This window comes from Acartia tonsa, chromosome 14 (genome assembly GCF_053477335.1).
Source record: "Acartia tonsa isolate MP-2025a chromosome 14, ASM5347733v1, whole genome shotgun sequence".
Lineage (NCBI taxonomy): Eukaryota > Metazoa > Arthropoda > Copepoda > Calanoida > Acartiidae > Acartia > Acartia tonsa.
In genome coordinates this window covers 11,701,933-11,719,378 of record NC_137273.1, presented here as the reverse complement: position 1 = coordinate 11,719,378, position 17,446 = coordinate 11,701,933, and the positions used below count along the sequence as shown (strand labels likewise).

The window sequence follows — 17,446 nt, the reverse complement described above, 5'->3', positions numbered from 1 at the left end:
TTTCTTTTATTGTATTAGAAACTTATCAAGTAGCGTAGCTGCATAATATGTCATATACTTTGTCTGTCCTTACGTCTTAATTAGGATATGTATGATACATTTTACTAACTAAAGTTACAATCATAAATAGTATCTTTTCCTAATTAATTTTTTCCCGCTTTTTTTCTGTAGTAGCTTATTGTTATCCTATTATATAAAGTAGTAAGCGTTTTTTGTCTGTCCCGAAGGATCTCGCTAACTGCAGAACCGATATTGTTTTCCTTTACAATATATCTTCTTATATGTCCTGGGAAGGTTTTAAGCTATTTTTGGGGAGGGTGTCTTCACCCCCCTCCCCCCCCAAAAATAGTTTTTTTTTATTCTGTTGAAACTCAAATTTAAAATGGGATGAGGTCGACTTTTCCCCCTCCTATCTTCAGTGCCCCTAGAGGCTTCTAGGTGGCGTAGCCTCTAGTACTTATTATATAAGTTATATTTTTTATTGGTGGCGAAGCTTCTGTATAAGTTGAAACGTTTTGGGGGAAATGTATTTTTTTTTCAGCTTCTATAAAAGATAGAAGGCTGAAACATCCAAAGCGCCCAGACTGCTTTTAAACAGCTTTTTAGCCGATTTATTTTTCATTACATATTTTCCCGGCTCCTACAAAAGTTATTTAGCTTAAAATTCTTGCAAATATTCCCTTCATTATGCACCCGAATTAGGTATAAAAAATTATGGTAGTCTGACTGCTTTTAAGCAGCTTCAGCTGCTTTTCTTTTTACAACTTTCAAAAACATAACCTTATTTCTTAAGGTTTTGTGATTTTAAGTTTTTACATATTATCTCTCTTATTATTTTCTTTGTTATGATAAGAGATAATCTGCTTTATAACTCACATTGTCCGTTTGTCTATTTCATAATAGATATTTTGCTTCGCTACTTATGAATGTTGTCATTCTTTTTTATTTTTGATCGACTTTTATAACTAATTATATGTTACTGAAGTTAAACAAAGAACATTTCCCCCACAACCCCCTTCCCCTTTTCCTTCCCTTTTTACCAACCCCTCTTCAGTTACATAAAAAAAAACAAGATATACCCCCACCCTACTTCCAAAGCTGTTGTGTTTTTTGTAGAAATGATTGTTAGAATAGCTAGGCCTGGTAAACAGTAAAAGAGAACTTAATTAAAGGGGAATTGGGAATATCAAAAAATAGCCTAAAACTTGAATACGACTACGGGACCTATGTTAAGTTTTCCTAGAATGAAGAAATCAATCAATTCAGAAGTTATCGACACCCAAAGCCACAGACAAAACAATATGTATAACATTTTTATAAGATCGAAATCTGAAACGTTTTAATATTTATTTCTCGCATCGTATTATAAACGGCTTTCCGCGGATATAGAATGTACAAATATAAGATTAAAACTAGTTTTTTTTAGCCCCGAGAGTGAGAACCGGTTCCTATCCACCGGATTTGAATGAATACGAGAATAAATATTCCCATTAATTAAGAGTCTGCTTTTTTACTCACTCTTAGTATATCCTCAAAGTTATAACTTGGATATTTTACCCTGCAAGGAATTTTACGTTAAAAAAGTCCCTATTTTTCCGACTAAATGTCATATGTATAATTATATTTGTACCTTTATTCCTAACAAATTATGGACCAGTAGGTATATTCCCTGAAGAGTAGAATCCGATCGGTTCAGTGGTTACCAAGATCTTAAGGGACGGACGGACAGACAGACAGACATCATTCTACTTTGTATTATTGATATCTTGTTTTGCAGCAAAGCTACTTTATAATTGGGGTATATTTGTCCGTCTGTACGTTACTGCAACAGACGAACCCCAAACTGTCCCACTTTCAGAAAGACGATTCCAGTGACGTCATATACGTTTAGGGAAGGGGGGAAGAAAATCTCTTCCATTTTCTCCCATCTCTTTTTCTTCCCCCTTCCCTTTTTTCTTTCCCGAAACGTATATGACGTCTTTCTCAAAGTGGGACAGTTTGGGGTTCGTCACTGCAACAGAGTAATTAAGTTATTATATGTTATATTTCCATGCTTTCAAAATGTGGTTAATTGGTTACTGCTTCCTCACTTATGGACATAAATATCCTTTTTTTTGAGATGTGTAAATAATCTGCAATGGTAACTACTGTAGGTGATGGGCCTTTACATCCGCTGTCACATATGCCTAGTGGATAATTTTTGCATGAGTTCAAATTTGCATATTGTATAATTTTTGCTTTATATTATAAAACATACAAGGATGACAACATTCAATAGTAGCAAAGCACAAAAATCATGGACAAAGTGCTCTAAAGAGTTTATGTCCAATAGTAAAGAATCAAAATAACAGACTGACGGTTCAAGTAAATCATAAACTGGACACTCACTGCTTTAGGGAATCTTCACAACAAATTTCAGACGTCTATCAGGAATAACAATCGAGAAAATTATCATTCTCTATAGCATTACATACTGACTAATAGATGAACAGTCAAAGTGAATTATAGAGTAGCTTTGTCACTAATAAGATTGTGTGTTTAAAAGTAAAAAGTGTTTTAAAGTAAAAAAGGGGAAAGGGGGCAATTTTTATGCAGTTATGATAATAAGAAACATGTACGGAAATGAATGCACAATGCAATGGTAACTATGTGTATATTATTTATAACCTTCCAATTATTTGAGGTTCGCCACATATTCATTGTTCACATCTAAAGAAATAAGTAACCGGAGTATTAAGAAGGAAATCAACTACATGCAAAGCTTAACATATCAGGCATTAAGAATAACAAACATAAACATATATTTCAATTTTAAGTCACGATTATAGCTGTGATTCTTTTTATTTTAGATCAGTTTGACATTTACAAAACATTTGACTGTAAAAGTTAGATTTTAAAACTGTATTTTTTTAAAATAAAATTTGATGAATGTATAAGTGTGTGCGTCCAGTAAAAACTTCTTTAATCTTTTTCTTATAGAGATGCTTTAGGATAATCATATCAAAAAAAGGTTAGTATCAAATTTGGATAAAAAAAAATATGCTTTATTAATTGTATCAAGAATCATGAATCATGATGCAATTTTGAAATAGATAGAACATACTCAAATTAACGAATAGAGCTTTCGTTAATGACTACGAACTGTGGAAAAGCTTAGATTTAAAACTAAATTATTTAATACTTAAGGTGGAAGGGAGGGAAGAAAAGTCGATCCCACTTCATATTTCAATTTTAGTTTTTAATAGAAAGTATAATTTTTGTTTTGTGGGGTAGGGTATATTTTTTTCAGGGCCGTTTTCTCTTGGGAGAGATTTGATACCCTTAAGTAAAATAGTTCAGCTGTTTGCGATATCCTTTGGAACATACAGACAGACATCTTGTTACTTGTATTTAAAATTTTTTCAAGAATATATATTTCCCCATATTCCTGGTTGTATATACAGAGAGAAGAAGACAGGATTAATTAGATAATATCAATTACATCCACAAGTAGACCTCAAACATAATTGAGTTAAAATAAACAAAAACTGCCAGGTTTTTCTATACATGCAAAATTTGCTAAATTAAACTAATTTTATAATGATCAATTTATTTCAAATATTCCTTTAATCTATTTCAATTACAAACATTTAAGAATATCCTTTAAGATATCACAAACGGCTCTAGAAAACCGACAAATTAAAAGGAGAGTGTAAACTTTTTCTGAGGTGGTTAAATCATTAAAGTAGCCAAAAACCTGCCGAAAACCAATGTAAATCATAATTAAAATCAATAATCATGATATCTAGCAGTTTCCAGTAACATTATACTTCAAATGGAATTTTAGTTTCCATCAAGTTACACAATATCGCCACATAGCGAAAATTTAGAAACATTTTTGGTATTTTTTGGCGATTTCTCTTGGGAGGTTGGTGATACCCTCCCCCAAAATAGCTATAAACCTTACCAGGGCCGATGAGAAGCTTCACTGTAACGGAAATATCGATTCAGCGGTCAGCGAGATCTTTCGGAACAAACAGATATAGAGATTCTGTTGCAAGGATAATTTTTTGTCATCTTTTTTGTCTAATGTTAATGGAAAAATAATAGTACATTGCCTGTTTATATGCATTTACACTTGGTTCCGATGCTGTGAGTATTGGTGCAAAAAATATGACGTAACAAAAAAAATTAGCCAATGAGAGGCCGTTATTGACCAATGGTAAAATTTATAGTGGACTCTCATTGGCTAATTTTTTTTGTTACGTCATATTTTTTGCACCAATACTCACAGCATCCTTGGTTCCATTACAATTGCACCTACACGAGATTACACCCATAAACCTTGCTGAAGCCTAGACTCTGTGTAAGGCCATCTCAACCTCAACAAAACAATTTTTGCGGTTCTTTTCCTCTAAGTTAAGTAACAGACAACCAGCCCTTTGGTTGCACGACCTTTGTCTGAGAAGTCCTATCTGTACATCTGTTGCGCCTGTTTGTGAACCAAGGCATTCCCCCTACACTAACTATTTTTGTCGCACACCTGCCATAGCAGCAGTAGATTCTATTATAAACTTCTGTAGTTATGAAGCGGTGTTTAGCCGAGATTCGAACAAATCACCTCCCCGACGACGGGCAGAAGCGCTACGTGTTAAGCCACGGTCGCGGGTTTATTAACACAAACTAACTTTTTGTGAAACATTTATTTTTGTTGCTAAATAATAATAAAAATACCTTTTATGGATAGTGCCTCAAAGGGAAAGAATCCACCCCCCCCCCTTCTCCCTACCCCTGTGGCGTTATAGTTTTCCAAAACTTTAAAAGAATGGGGTTGTTGTTGTTATTATGTCAAGAAATAGGTTTCACTACCTAGTGGCTATTTTACGCAATGGGTGCAATGCCGCGCAAACTTTCACCATATGTATGCTGCACAGAACCGAATAATTACTCATAAAGATATATGTTATGGTAGCACAAATACTCTATAATCATTATTATTTAGTTGTAAGCTCCAATATTTAGGGATTTTGCATTTAATATCAAATAAAGAAAGAATCTTTTATCTTGATTTAAAAATGTGGCAAACAAATAGTATTTTTTTTTATATTTTAAACGTTTTTAAGCAGAGCCTGTATTTATTTATTGATTGATTGTAACATGATGTCTATCTCTATATTCAAAAAACAACTTTAAAAAAGATTAACCTATTTGTGATTTTCACCCTTATTCAGAACCACGTGCACCGGTTTGTATCAAATGAAAATCAATATAATCCGGGCTCGCGGAGTTATAAAGTACTTATTTTGTCTTTGAGGGTGATTAAAGTCCCTCCACAGATTATGACGTCATACGATATAATAACCAGTGAGAGGCCAGCATAAATTTTACCATTGGTCAATTACAGTGTATACTGGCCTATCATTGGCTATTCTTTCGTATGACGTCATAATCTGTGGAGGGACTTTAATCATCTTCTTTGTCTTCCTGTTTACACTGTCATAAATATTTTATTGTTGTCAAATACTTTGTTGATGTCAAGCTGCTTCAAATAGCACAAATTAATCAAACAATAAAAAAGCAAGTTACGTAATGATATTTAAGTAGTAAATACCAGGGAGGGAGTGGACATTGGATTGTTAATTACATTGGTATTCAAAGTTTTATAACCTCCTGTGGGTAATTTTCTGAATTTGAATTTTTGAATTACGATTTTGAACTTTTCAACTAATAATTTTGATCTATCGTTAAGAGCATTTTAATTTATCATCATTGGGGATGTACGTACATCAATTTATTGTCCATTGTCTTATCCCTTAAGATCTCTGAGTAAATTAATGTTCTAGTAATTTCCTGATTCTTCAAAATTATAGAATAGTTATTTCTCGCACCGTATTATAAACGGCTTTCCGCGGATATAGAAGGCACCGGCTAAAAAAAACTGGTTTTAATCTTATAATTGTACATTTTTATATTCGTAGAAAGCTTGATATAATACGATTCTAGAAATAGTTTGTTCGTATGGATGAGAACCGGTTCCTATCCACCGGATTCGAATGAATTCGAGAAAATATTTTCTAATTTGTTAAACAGTATGATACAAGTCTAAGCTACTTTATGTTAGGAACGAAGCTACTATATATCTTTGCTTTACTTGTCTGGACGGCCGTTCATGCATAAGAAACAGCTTTTCGTGGTCTTTTAAAAAGAGTAAAGCTACTTATGAAATAATTGTCCTTGTTAAAATAAGGATTTGCATGGATATTAAGGGTTAAGACAATGGAAGATTGACGATGAATTGATGTACATTTCAAATGATGATAACCCTCTCTGTAGATCAATGTCCCCTTCAGCTCTAAAGAATATTACAACTAATACATTTCTATAAAGTGTAAGAAATACGCAAAAATAATGATAAAATTAATAGGAAGCGAAGCCAAGAAAAAGTTATATTTCCAAATCTACAGAAAGACGGACAGACCAACGAACTAAATAACTTGAATAATAGAAGCCAATCTGCCTGATAAATATAATCTGAATTTCAGTTGTCTAGCTTTAATAGAATCCGAGAAATCCTATATCTTTACAGATATACGGTGAGTTATAGAGAAGCTTCGTTGCTATAAAATAATTACTTAATAAATTCTGACACAGTTTAATTAATAACAAAACATTACATTTAATTGTTGAAGATTTATTTGGCAGTTGCGGTAACAAAATTGATTTAGCACAAACCGCATGACAAATTGACCTATATAGTACATTCAATTCATAAAAAAAGAAAAAAAAATATATGAAGGGAAGAATAGATTTACTCAGAGAGTTTAAAATTCAAGTTTTAATTATATAACAAACAAAGCTCTTTATAGTGCCTATAAAACAATGACACCATACAATACAAATGACCAATGGCAGGCCATTTTACATTCTAATTGACCAATGGTAAGCCAGTAAAATGTAATATTGGACAGGCACTATAAAAAGCTTTGTAACAAACACCTTTTAAGCCAAAACAAAATAAATCTTAAAAAAGAGATTATTTGAATAATAATTGAAAATCATAAATGGCGTTGTACTTTATACATATAAAAATATAAAAAATTATTTTTTAGGTTGACATTATTGCTGTCCTGTTCCATGAAATTCCACAAGTATCCACATGATGAACAGTTGTGCAGACTATCTATGGAATCAAGTAAGATATTCACAATAATTGCGGCTTTGTTGCGCTTCAATTTCCGCTTCATGCGACTTTGTTATAATTAAGAAGATATGAGTAAGTTGATTTAGCATCTATCTGTCTAAGTATCTACATGATGAACAGTTGTGCAGACTATCTATGGAATCAAGTAAGATATTCACAATTATTGCGGCATTTCTAGGCTTTGTCGCGCTTTAATTTCAGATCCATGTGAATTTGTTATAATTAAGAAGGTATGAGTAAGTTATTTTAGCATCTATCTATCTAATTGCCCGCATGCTGAACAGTTGTGCAGACTATCTATGGAATCAAGTAAGATATTCACAATAATTGCGGCATTTCTAGTCTATATCGCGCTTCAATTTCCACTTCATGTGACTTTTTTTTATAATTAAGAAGGTATGAGTAAGTTAATTTAGCATCTATATGTCTAAGTATCTACATGATGAACAATTGTGTAGACTATCTATGGAATCAAGTAAGATATTCACAATAATTGCGGCATTTCTAGGCTTTGTTGCGCTTCAATTTCCGCTTCATGCGACTTTGTTATAATAAAGAAGATATGAGTAAGTTAATTTAGCATCTATCTGTCTAAGTATCTACATGATGAACAGTTGTGCAGACTATCTATGGAATCAAGTAAGATATTCACAATTATTGCGGCATTTCTAGGCTTTGTCGTGCTTCAATTTCAGCTTCATGCGACTTTGTTATAATTAAGAAGGTATGAGTAAGTTATTTTAGCATCTATCTGTCCAAGTATCCACATGATGAACAGTTGTGCAGACTATCTATGGAATCAAGTAAGATTTTCACAATTATTGCGGCATTTTTAAGCTGTGTTGCGCTTTAATCGCACTTCATGCGACTATGTTACTAATTATTAATATGAGAGTAGTTTTGTTTATTATTTTATACACAAAGTTACAAAAAATAGTTTTTGAAACATTTGTTACTCATTTAACCCAACAAACAAGAAAACGTTAATATAGAATTTTATGGACAAGTGTGAAATCTAAATGTTCCATTATTCTCAGCTTTTAATCTATCTAAAAATCTATTTATCTTATTGTATTATTATATTCTGTCCATAGTATAAGAGGTATACAATACAAAATATTATAAAGTTTTTATTGTTTAATTAATGCAGCATTTCTATAAGGAAAATTTAATGATTTTTCCAAATGGTAATTACTTGCGTATTAAAGTAATGTGCATATATTGATTATTTGAAAGTCATATATTGAAGTAAAAAAATTGCGGTAACAAGAGTCATTTAAAGATTGCTAGATGCATGCAGATCATCTCATTGGTTAATTTTTTTGACGTCATAATCTGAGTCAGCCAATTTTACTAGCTTCCACACAAATAACCGTTAAGGTAAAGTTCATTTACAGTTGATCTATCTATCTGTAAAAATATCTATTTCTATTTATCTATCTACCTATCTATTTATATATTTATTTATTTAGTATCACACACGACAGATGACCTAATCTTTGAGTGGTTACCAGATGATTTGATTCCATTGGTTGTAGAACCAGGTGAAATTTTGATTTTTGTAACTTTTTTTCTCGTATTCATTCGAATCCGGTGGATAGGAACCGGTTCTCATCCATACGAAAAAACTATGTCTAGCATCGTATTATATCCAGCTTTCTACGAATATAAAAATGTACAATCATAAGATTAAAACCAGTTTTTTTAGCCGGTGCCTTTGGCACCTCGGGGCTAAAAAAACTAGTTTTAATCTTATAATTGTACATTCTATATCCGCGGAAAGCCGTTTATAATACGATGCGAGAAATAACTATTCTTACACTGGCGTAAAATTAATTTGTCTGCAATTGATTTATTTAAATGTGATTATAAAACAATATTTCTAAACTGAGTTTTGCCAGTATGGTGTAAGCCTTAAATGATTTTAAATACTATTTTTTGGGTGGGGTTTGTTAAAATTGTCATCCTCCTACAAGCCCTCTCCTTGAAGGCTATTTTTTTTATTTCTAATCTTTTAGTCTAAAAGTTCTGAAGAAAGTTATTACACTTATATATTTCAAAAGGTTGTTTGTTAAGCTGTCTCTCTAAATTATCATTTTGCTTCTTATTTAAATTTTTCCAAAAAGTTTTATTACAAATGCATTAAAAACTGAATAAATTACAACTATCCATCTAATTTCTAACATATTATCTATTTATTTTTCTGTATATTTATTTATCTATTCAGGCACAAAGCTCCCTCAACAGACTTATTATAAAACTATACAACTGACTAAGTACCTATCTATCTCACTGTTGCGTGACCAGATGAAAAAAGTTTATTTTAGTGTTAGGCAAAAATGACTTTGCAATTGTATCAGTAAGTAGGTCTAATAACACCCTTTGCTAATTTTAAAATCCAACCAAATCTAATTTTTGAGAAAATTAGATTTGAAAATTTTAAGTTCAATATTCATCCCCTAGGAGTTACCGAACAATCATGACAAGAGAAGCAAAGATTATTGATATAAAATTTTGAACAAGTTTGCTTTTATAAAGTTCTTAATAAAACAACTCCTGAAGGGAGTTAATCCATGGCCATTATTATCAGTTGCTTTGCTAAGGTCACGGAACTTCAGTCTTAAATAAATCTTATATAGAGTGGTTTTATGAAAGATTTCATAAAAGCAAAGTTGTAAAGAATTGAAAAGTATGAATATTTGCTTTTCTTGTCATGATTGTTCAGTAACTCCTAGGGGATAAAAATTAAACTTAAAACTGGCCACGCAACAGTGATCTGTATATCCAGTCATAGAATTTCCTGAATTAGAGTTGGTATCAAACTATACAGCTAACTATATATCTATCTAGGCATATTACTTCCACAATTAGAGTTGGTATCATTCTATACAGCTGACTAGATATCTATCTATCTATCTATTCAGGCATAGAACTTCAACAATTAGAGTTGGTATCAGACTATATATCTAACTATCTATCTATTCAGGCATAGAACTTCCACAATTAGAATTGGTATTAAACTATACAGCTGACTATATATCTAACTATCTATCTATTCAGGCATAGAACTTCCACAATTAGAGTTGGTATCAAACTATACAGCTGACTATATATCTAACTATCTATCTATCTATTCAGGCATAGAACTTCCACAATTAGAATTGGTATCAAACTATACAGCTGACTGTACAAGTACGTACAGTACTGGTAACTTCACATGTTTGGAAGTTGTATTCAAACTTCGTCGCAGATTGGGGTAAGTTTATTCTTAAATGCATAGCTTTTTTACATTTTATTAGTACGTCCGTAACTGGTAGCTCTAATAGTTAATGCAGGTTAATTAGAATCACTTTCAAACTTTGTATGAAAAAAACTCAAATCATGGTTATGAAATGTAAATAATGCCTTTTAATCTGTAATGTCTTTTAGTACAACTAGCGGCTACGCCCCCTAGAGGTCTCTAGGGGCACTTGAGGAGGTGGGAGTCGAATTTGATAACCCAATTTCTTATTTTAGATTTTATAAGAAAAAGTAAAAAAAAAATTTTGGGGGTGGAAAATTTTTTTTTTTTTGGGGGGGGGGTTGCCGGTTGCCCCCTATCATTTGTAATTTTAGTTAGAAAATGAAAATTTTTTTTTGGGGGGGGTATTTTTCATTTTTTGGGGGGGTTGGGGGTGTCCCAACTCCCAAGAAAATAGTTATAAACCTTCCCAGGACCTATGAAAAGCTACCCTGTTAAGGAGAACCCGATCGGTTCAGCGGTTAGCGGATCCTTCGGTACAGAAACACAGATACACAAACATCCTGTTACTTTAGTATTTGTACAATATAATTGGGGCGAAGTTTTTTGTTGCTACCATACATATTGATATGATCATCCTTGTTTAATATTAAAATAGCTGGTGTGCAAAAAGTAATTTTTTACATCTCAATCTTTATTTCCTCTTTGCAAAATATCAGGGTTATTAAGGAATAAGACAATGGACGATTGGTTACCTCGTAAGGGCGGGATTAAGTAATCATCTATAGAATCCAGAGAATCATCCACGTGTAATGGGATGCGCTACTCTAACACCCAAGGATATTAGGTTAATTAACATCCATCAGACAACCAACCCTTTGACTGAGAAGTCCTAACTGTGCATGTTAGTGAATTGCGCCTGTTTATGGGCCAAGGTATTTCCCCTATTCTTACAATTTATATCGCGCACCTTACATAGCAGCAGTAGGAACCATTTTAACTTCTTTAGTTATGACGAGATTCGAGCCTATCACCTCCCCAGCGACGAGCGGATGCACCACGATTTTTATGGACAATTGATTAACATACCTACCGAAGCTAAAAAATGACCACCTATATAGATTAAAAGATTAAATTTATTGGTTGAAAAGATTAGACATTAATAGTTGAACACGATTTAACAAAAGTAACCAAAGATTTTAAGCCCACAAATTTGACCTAACGAATTTATAAAACTTTGGCTACCAGTGTAATAAACATTCAAGTGTACCCTCCCTCCCTGCAAAGTACTGAATTTAAATCCAAAGACAAGGATGGTAAAAACAAGGACAATTATGTCAATTAAAAGAGTAGCATATAGGCATATGGTGTATCTTTGAAAACTTATTTCATTATAAGTTTTAATATGTTAATTATAACGGCAGAGAAAATTATCATGAACTCAGCTTTTGGACAGCCCTAGTTATTTTTTTGTTTTTATATGAAATTAATATTTTTTTATGAATGCTATTCCTAAATTTGTTTTCTGTAATATATTTCCTAACCTTAATATATAACTTGCATAATGCAAAAGTGAGATAGTTGGTATATAAGATTAAATTGGTATTGCAAAAAAATTAAAGAAAAATATTAACATAAGTTTTTGAATAACCAGTAAAAAGTTCCTCCCACCCCTTAGATATATTAAAATAGGGGGTGGAGTCAAAAATAAAACATTTTTAGGACCTTTAAAATCGTCACTTTAAATAGATCCACATTGGTCCAGTGATTAGCAAAATCTTTTATTGCAGACATAAAGCCAAACAGATATAAATGTAGAGAGACAGACAGAGGGACAAAAAGACATACTTCCTTAAATAAGGATAACCCTTTAAATGTAATATATTTATTGTCGGGATTAAAATATGCATTTATTAAAGTGTGCACAGTCAAGAAGGCTATCTTTCCATAATTACTCTATCAAACTATCTATCTATCTATCTATCTATCTATCTATCTATCTATCTATCTATCTATCTATCTATCTATCTATCTATCTATCTATCTATCTATCTATCTATCTATCTATCTATCTATCTATCTATCTATCTATCTATCTATCTATCTATCTATCTATCTATCTATCTATCTATCTATCTATCTATCTATCTATCTATCTATCTATCTATCTATCTATCTATCTATCTATCTATCTATCTATCTATCTATCTATCTATCTATCTATCTATCTATCTATCTATCTATCTATCTATCTATCTATCTATCTATCTATCTATCTATCTATCTATCTATCTATCTATCTATCTATCTATCTATCTATCTATCTATCTATCTATCTATCTATCTATCTATCTATCTATCTATCTATCTATCTATCTATCTATCTATCTATCTATCTATCTATCTATCTATCTATCTATCTATCTATCTATCTATCTATCTATCTATCTATCTATCTAGGTACTTCATGTTTCATACCTATATCCCAACCTGTCTCATTGTCGTCATGTCATGGATTTCATTCTGGATTAAGGTAATGTTTTTTTTTATATTAGCGCAACTACTCTCTGTAATTAGAGTATGCCCGTCTGTACGTCCGTCTGTTCGTAATAACCTAATTGATCGATATAGGCATTTAAGAAACTTAAATTGATTATATTGTAAAACAAAGAAAATATGGCAGCTCTACTCTATATTCAAACACAAAAAGTACGTATGCCCTTATTAAAGATTGTGATAGCATTATGTGTCATCCCGTCAATTCTATCTTCGTATTGTCTAGGACGAATAAGTACAGTGAATATGCATGTCTTTTAAATAATTAGCTCTTAATACCCCTAGTTTTAATCTTTAACTAAATATTTTCAATATTTGAATGATTATCTATCTATCCATCTGTATATATTGTCATTTAATTATCAATCTATTTAGCCTGAGGCAGTGCCGGCCCGAGTAACCCTGGGAGTAACTTCGCTCCTAACCCTGTCGACACAGCATGCTAATATCTATCTATCTATCTATCTGTATATCTAATTATCTATCTATTCAGCCTGAAGCAGTGCCGGCCCGAGTAACCCTGGGAGTAACTTCGCTCCTAACCCTGTCGACACAGCTTGCTAATATCTATCTATCTATCTGGCTATCTATCTGGCTATCTATCTATCTGTATATCTAATTATCCATCTATTTAGCCCGAGGCAGTGCCGGCCCGAGTAACACTGGGAGTAACTTCGCTCCTAACCCTGTCGACACAGCATGCTAATAGTCAGAAATCATTACCCCCTGTTTCATACATTAAAGTAAGTATTTTAAGATATTAACAAGGATAAAGGGATGGGATAATGGAGGAAGAAAGGGCTGTAGCTCAATATTATTGTCTGTGCTATTTCCCCTTTCTAATTTTATATTTTTGTAAATCAGAATGGAGGGAATATTGGACTGTATACTAAACCAGTACCCAAAGTTTTTTAACTAGTTCACACATTCGTTTAGATTAAAATCTAAGAAATTTTTTATTAAATCTTGATTGTTTTAAAAACTAAACTTTTAAATCAACAATTTACAATCTACAGTAAGGGTGATTTTGTTAGATATATCAATTAATCGTTCATTGTCTTATCGCTTAATATCCTTGATATATATATACCTTTATTTACAATAACTCTTTAACTTTATCACAACATTTTCTAACATTAGCAAGCTATCTATAAGTTATGACACGGATCATTCAGTCAGTTTGTAGGGAATCTTGATATAGATAACGAAATGGTTTTAGGCTATTATATATATAAATTTAAGTCTTGCAATTGAAACACTCGTATCTTTATTGTTATTCTATTATAAAAATCAGTAAGAGATTTTTTTCTGAAACTGAAGATCTCGGAATGGTTTTATGCTTTTTTTTTAATGCAGAGCCACTATGTGCTAGAGGTGCAGCCACTATTATGTACTAGAGGCGGCGTTCTAAAATTATCCCGCTATTGGCTAGATTGAATATTAAATCGTATTCATAATTTTGTCTCTCTTTCCTTAAAATATTTTAGGATCCTAGTATTTTTTATTTTAAATTATCGTCCTGTAGGGTTAAAATGTTTAGTTAAATGTTAAATTTTAGTTTAATATCTGAACACATTACGGACGCGTCGCTAGTATCAAATTATTTTAAAAGTAAGTTTTCTTTGATTTACTATTTTATAAATTTAAATTTTCTATTTTATGAATAGAAATTTAATACTTTAATATAATTCAAATAGCAACATGAAATAAAAAAAAAGAATTTATTCTTCATAGAGTAAAACAATGGGTCTTATCGTTCTGATCAATGAGAGTTTATTATGGATTTTTGGAGCACAATAAGTATTAAACAATCTACTATTGGAAGACTCGAGCTTATTTATAGACGTTTAATTCCAATATAGATCTGTCATGGATCTTGATGCAATAAAGCAAGCCGTTTTATAAAAAATCTGTCGAAAATAATTCATAAGGTAAAAAACAGGAAAAGTAGTCACTCATATAGGTATAGAATGAAAGGAAACAATAGAAGACAAATAAACTTGCCCTTGCATATTTTTTTGTTTTTGTTATGAATAAAAATGTTTGTCTGCTATTATGAACAATTTGGTACATTGGTGCTACAGGAAAATATAATCTGAAAAAAATATTCATTCCTACACGGAGTAACAGAAACATAAGAAGACTCAATGTTCTTAAAGTACCTCTTTGGGGTGGAATTTTTCTTTGATTTCAAGACATCATACAGAGAACCCAAGTGCATCATCCACTTTTAATAAGATGCGATACTCTAACGCTCAAATTAGGATATTAAGTTAAGTAACATTCAACAGACAATTAACCCTTTAATTGCTCGACCTTTGCGTTGAAGTTCTAACTGTGCACGGTAATGAGCCTCGCCTGTTTACAGGTCACGGCATTTCTCTTACTCTAACTTTAAGTACCAGATTAATAGCAGCAGGTTTCAATATTAACGTCTTTAGCATTATGATACATATAACTCTTACCCGACAACTAACAGACACCATATCATGTACAATAATAATAAACATTTAAATACGGAAAAGGTAGAAGGAAAAATGGTAAACATCTTGATATGCCTGCACAATTTTTTTTATAAAATTCGTATTTTCTATAATTCTTTATCTAAAAGCGGAAATACAATTTAAGTTAATTAATTTTGACATCTGTGATTGGTGGATTGAAAATTGTCTGCGCTCTGATTGGAGAAGCTTAAGTGTCGCACATCATTCAACCAATTAGAGCGCAGGTAGTTTCCAATCCACCTATCCTATTGGTCAAAATTTATGAACTTAAATTGTATTTCCGCTTTTAGATAAAGAATTATACAAAAAAACGTATTTTATAAAAAATCCTTAAAATTTGATGCAGATTTCAAATCTCCCTCTAACATTAAAATTCCTTTCAACTTATATATCATACTGCACATCCCTACGGATGTAAAAATATGCTATTGGTATATCCATCAAAGATGAGTGATATATAAGTAATATTAATCTTATACGTCAGATACCCGACGAATAATAAAAACAGAGAATAGGCTAGTTAGCGGTACAATTTTGTACAGCAAATATTTTGTACATATGGGCTATCACGAGCTGTAGAAATATTTTATATGATTAAAGGTGTTGTATATACTAAAATGTACAAATAGCAGATTTTTATATCAATTATAAATTCTAAGGACTTTTAGAGGTTATTTGCCCATGTGTACTTTTAAAATTGCGTACATTTTCGGCCTAGTGGGTCTCTGTAATGATAATAAAACAAGGATATATCAAGGAAAGAAACAAAAAATATCTTAACAAGGGCGAATAACTCCATTAATTTAAATTTCTTCCTAAATAATACATGAAGATTAATTATTATTAAAAAATAATCAAAAATCTACCAAAGCACAAAATTAAATAAGAATAGATAAATGATAATAATTAATATATTAGTCTGGTATGGTTTGTTTCACTTAACATTGTTAAAAAATTTCAAACAACAATTTTAATTTGCTTATGGAGGTAATTTTGTCTATCATCATCGGGGTGAGGTTGTGGATCAATGTATCGTACATTATCTTATCTCTTAAAGTCCCTGCTAAACAATAAAATTATAGTTTGTCTTGTTCTACTATTTTTTATTATCAGAAAACTTATCCCCAACAAGGATAACCGCATTCATTTATCATAAACTTTGTCTTTATTTCAAACAAGAACAATTATGTCTGACAGTTGCGCAGCCAAGATTAATTATATCTGTACTATATTCATGAAGCAGAACAATGAATGATATAATAAGTGGCGGTTTCCTTAAAAGTGCCTAGTCGAGCCCAGAACCCCTCTTATCTAAGTAAAAAAAAAAAATTTAAGTGGGGGAGCTATTCGAGTGTTTTTATCAGGTTTTATTGGGTACAGGGTTTAAGCATAGAAAACAGGGGAACGGGGTTCTGTGCTCGCCAAGTACTTTAAGGAAAAGAACCAGCTAAGTCTATTTGTACACGACCCTTTGACATTAGCAAATACAATAATAGTTATTTCTCGCATAGTATTATAAACAGCTTTCCGCAAATATAGAATTCGGGGCTAAAAAACTGGTTTTAATCTTATGATTGTACATTTTTATATTCGTAGAAAGCTGGATATAATACGATGCTAGACATAGTTTTTTCGTATGGGTGAGAACCAGTTCCTATCCACCGGATTCGAATGAATACGAAAATAGTTATTTCTCGTATCGTATTATAAACGGCTTTCCGCGGATATAGAATGTACAATTATAAGATTAAAACTAGTTTTTTTAGCCGGTGCCTTCGGCACCACGGGGCTAAAAAAACTAGTTTTAATCTTATGATTGTACATTTCTATATTCGTAGAAAACTGGATATAATACGATGCTAGACATAGTTTTTTCGTATTCATGAGAACCGGTTCCTATCCACCGGATTCAAATGAATACGAGAAAATAGCTTAAAACCATTCTGAAATATTTTTTATGCTTTC

General features: G+C 31.8%; 1 protein-coding gene across 2 annotated transcripts in view; it reads left to right on the top strand.

The window, feature by feature from the left end:
- The window catches only part of LOC145305728 (glycine receptor subunit alpha-4-like), a 65,525-nt gene that overhangs the window by 23,098 nt on the left and 24,981 nt on the right, over positions 1-17,446 (top strand). For both annotated transcript variants that reach the window (XM_080147467.1, XM_080147468.1), the window contains exons 7-11: positions 7,089-7,171; positions 8,653-8,724; positions 10,319-10,436; positions 12,882-12,954; positions 13,613-13,720. In XM_080147467.1, coding sequence (XP_080003593.1) covers positions 7,089-7,171; positions 8,653-8,724; positions 10,319-10,436; positions 12,882-12,954; positions 13,613-13,720 — 454 coding nt within the window. The remainder of the gene's footprint in view (positions 1-7,088; positions 7,172-8,652; positions 8,725-10,318; positions 10,437-12,881; positions 12,955-13,612; positions 13,721-17,446) is intronic.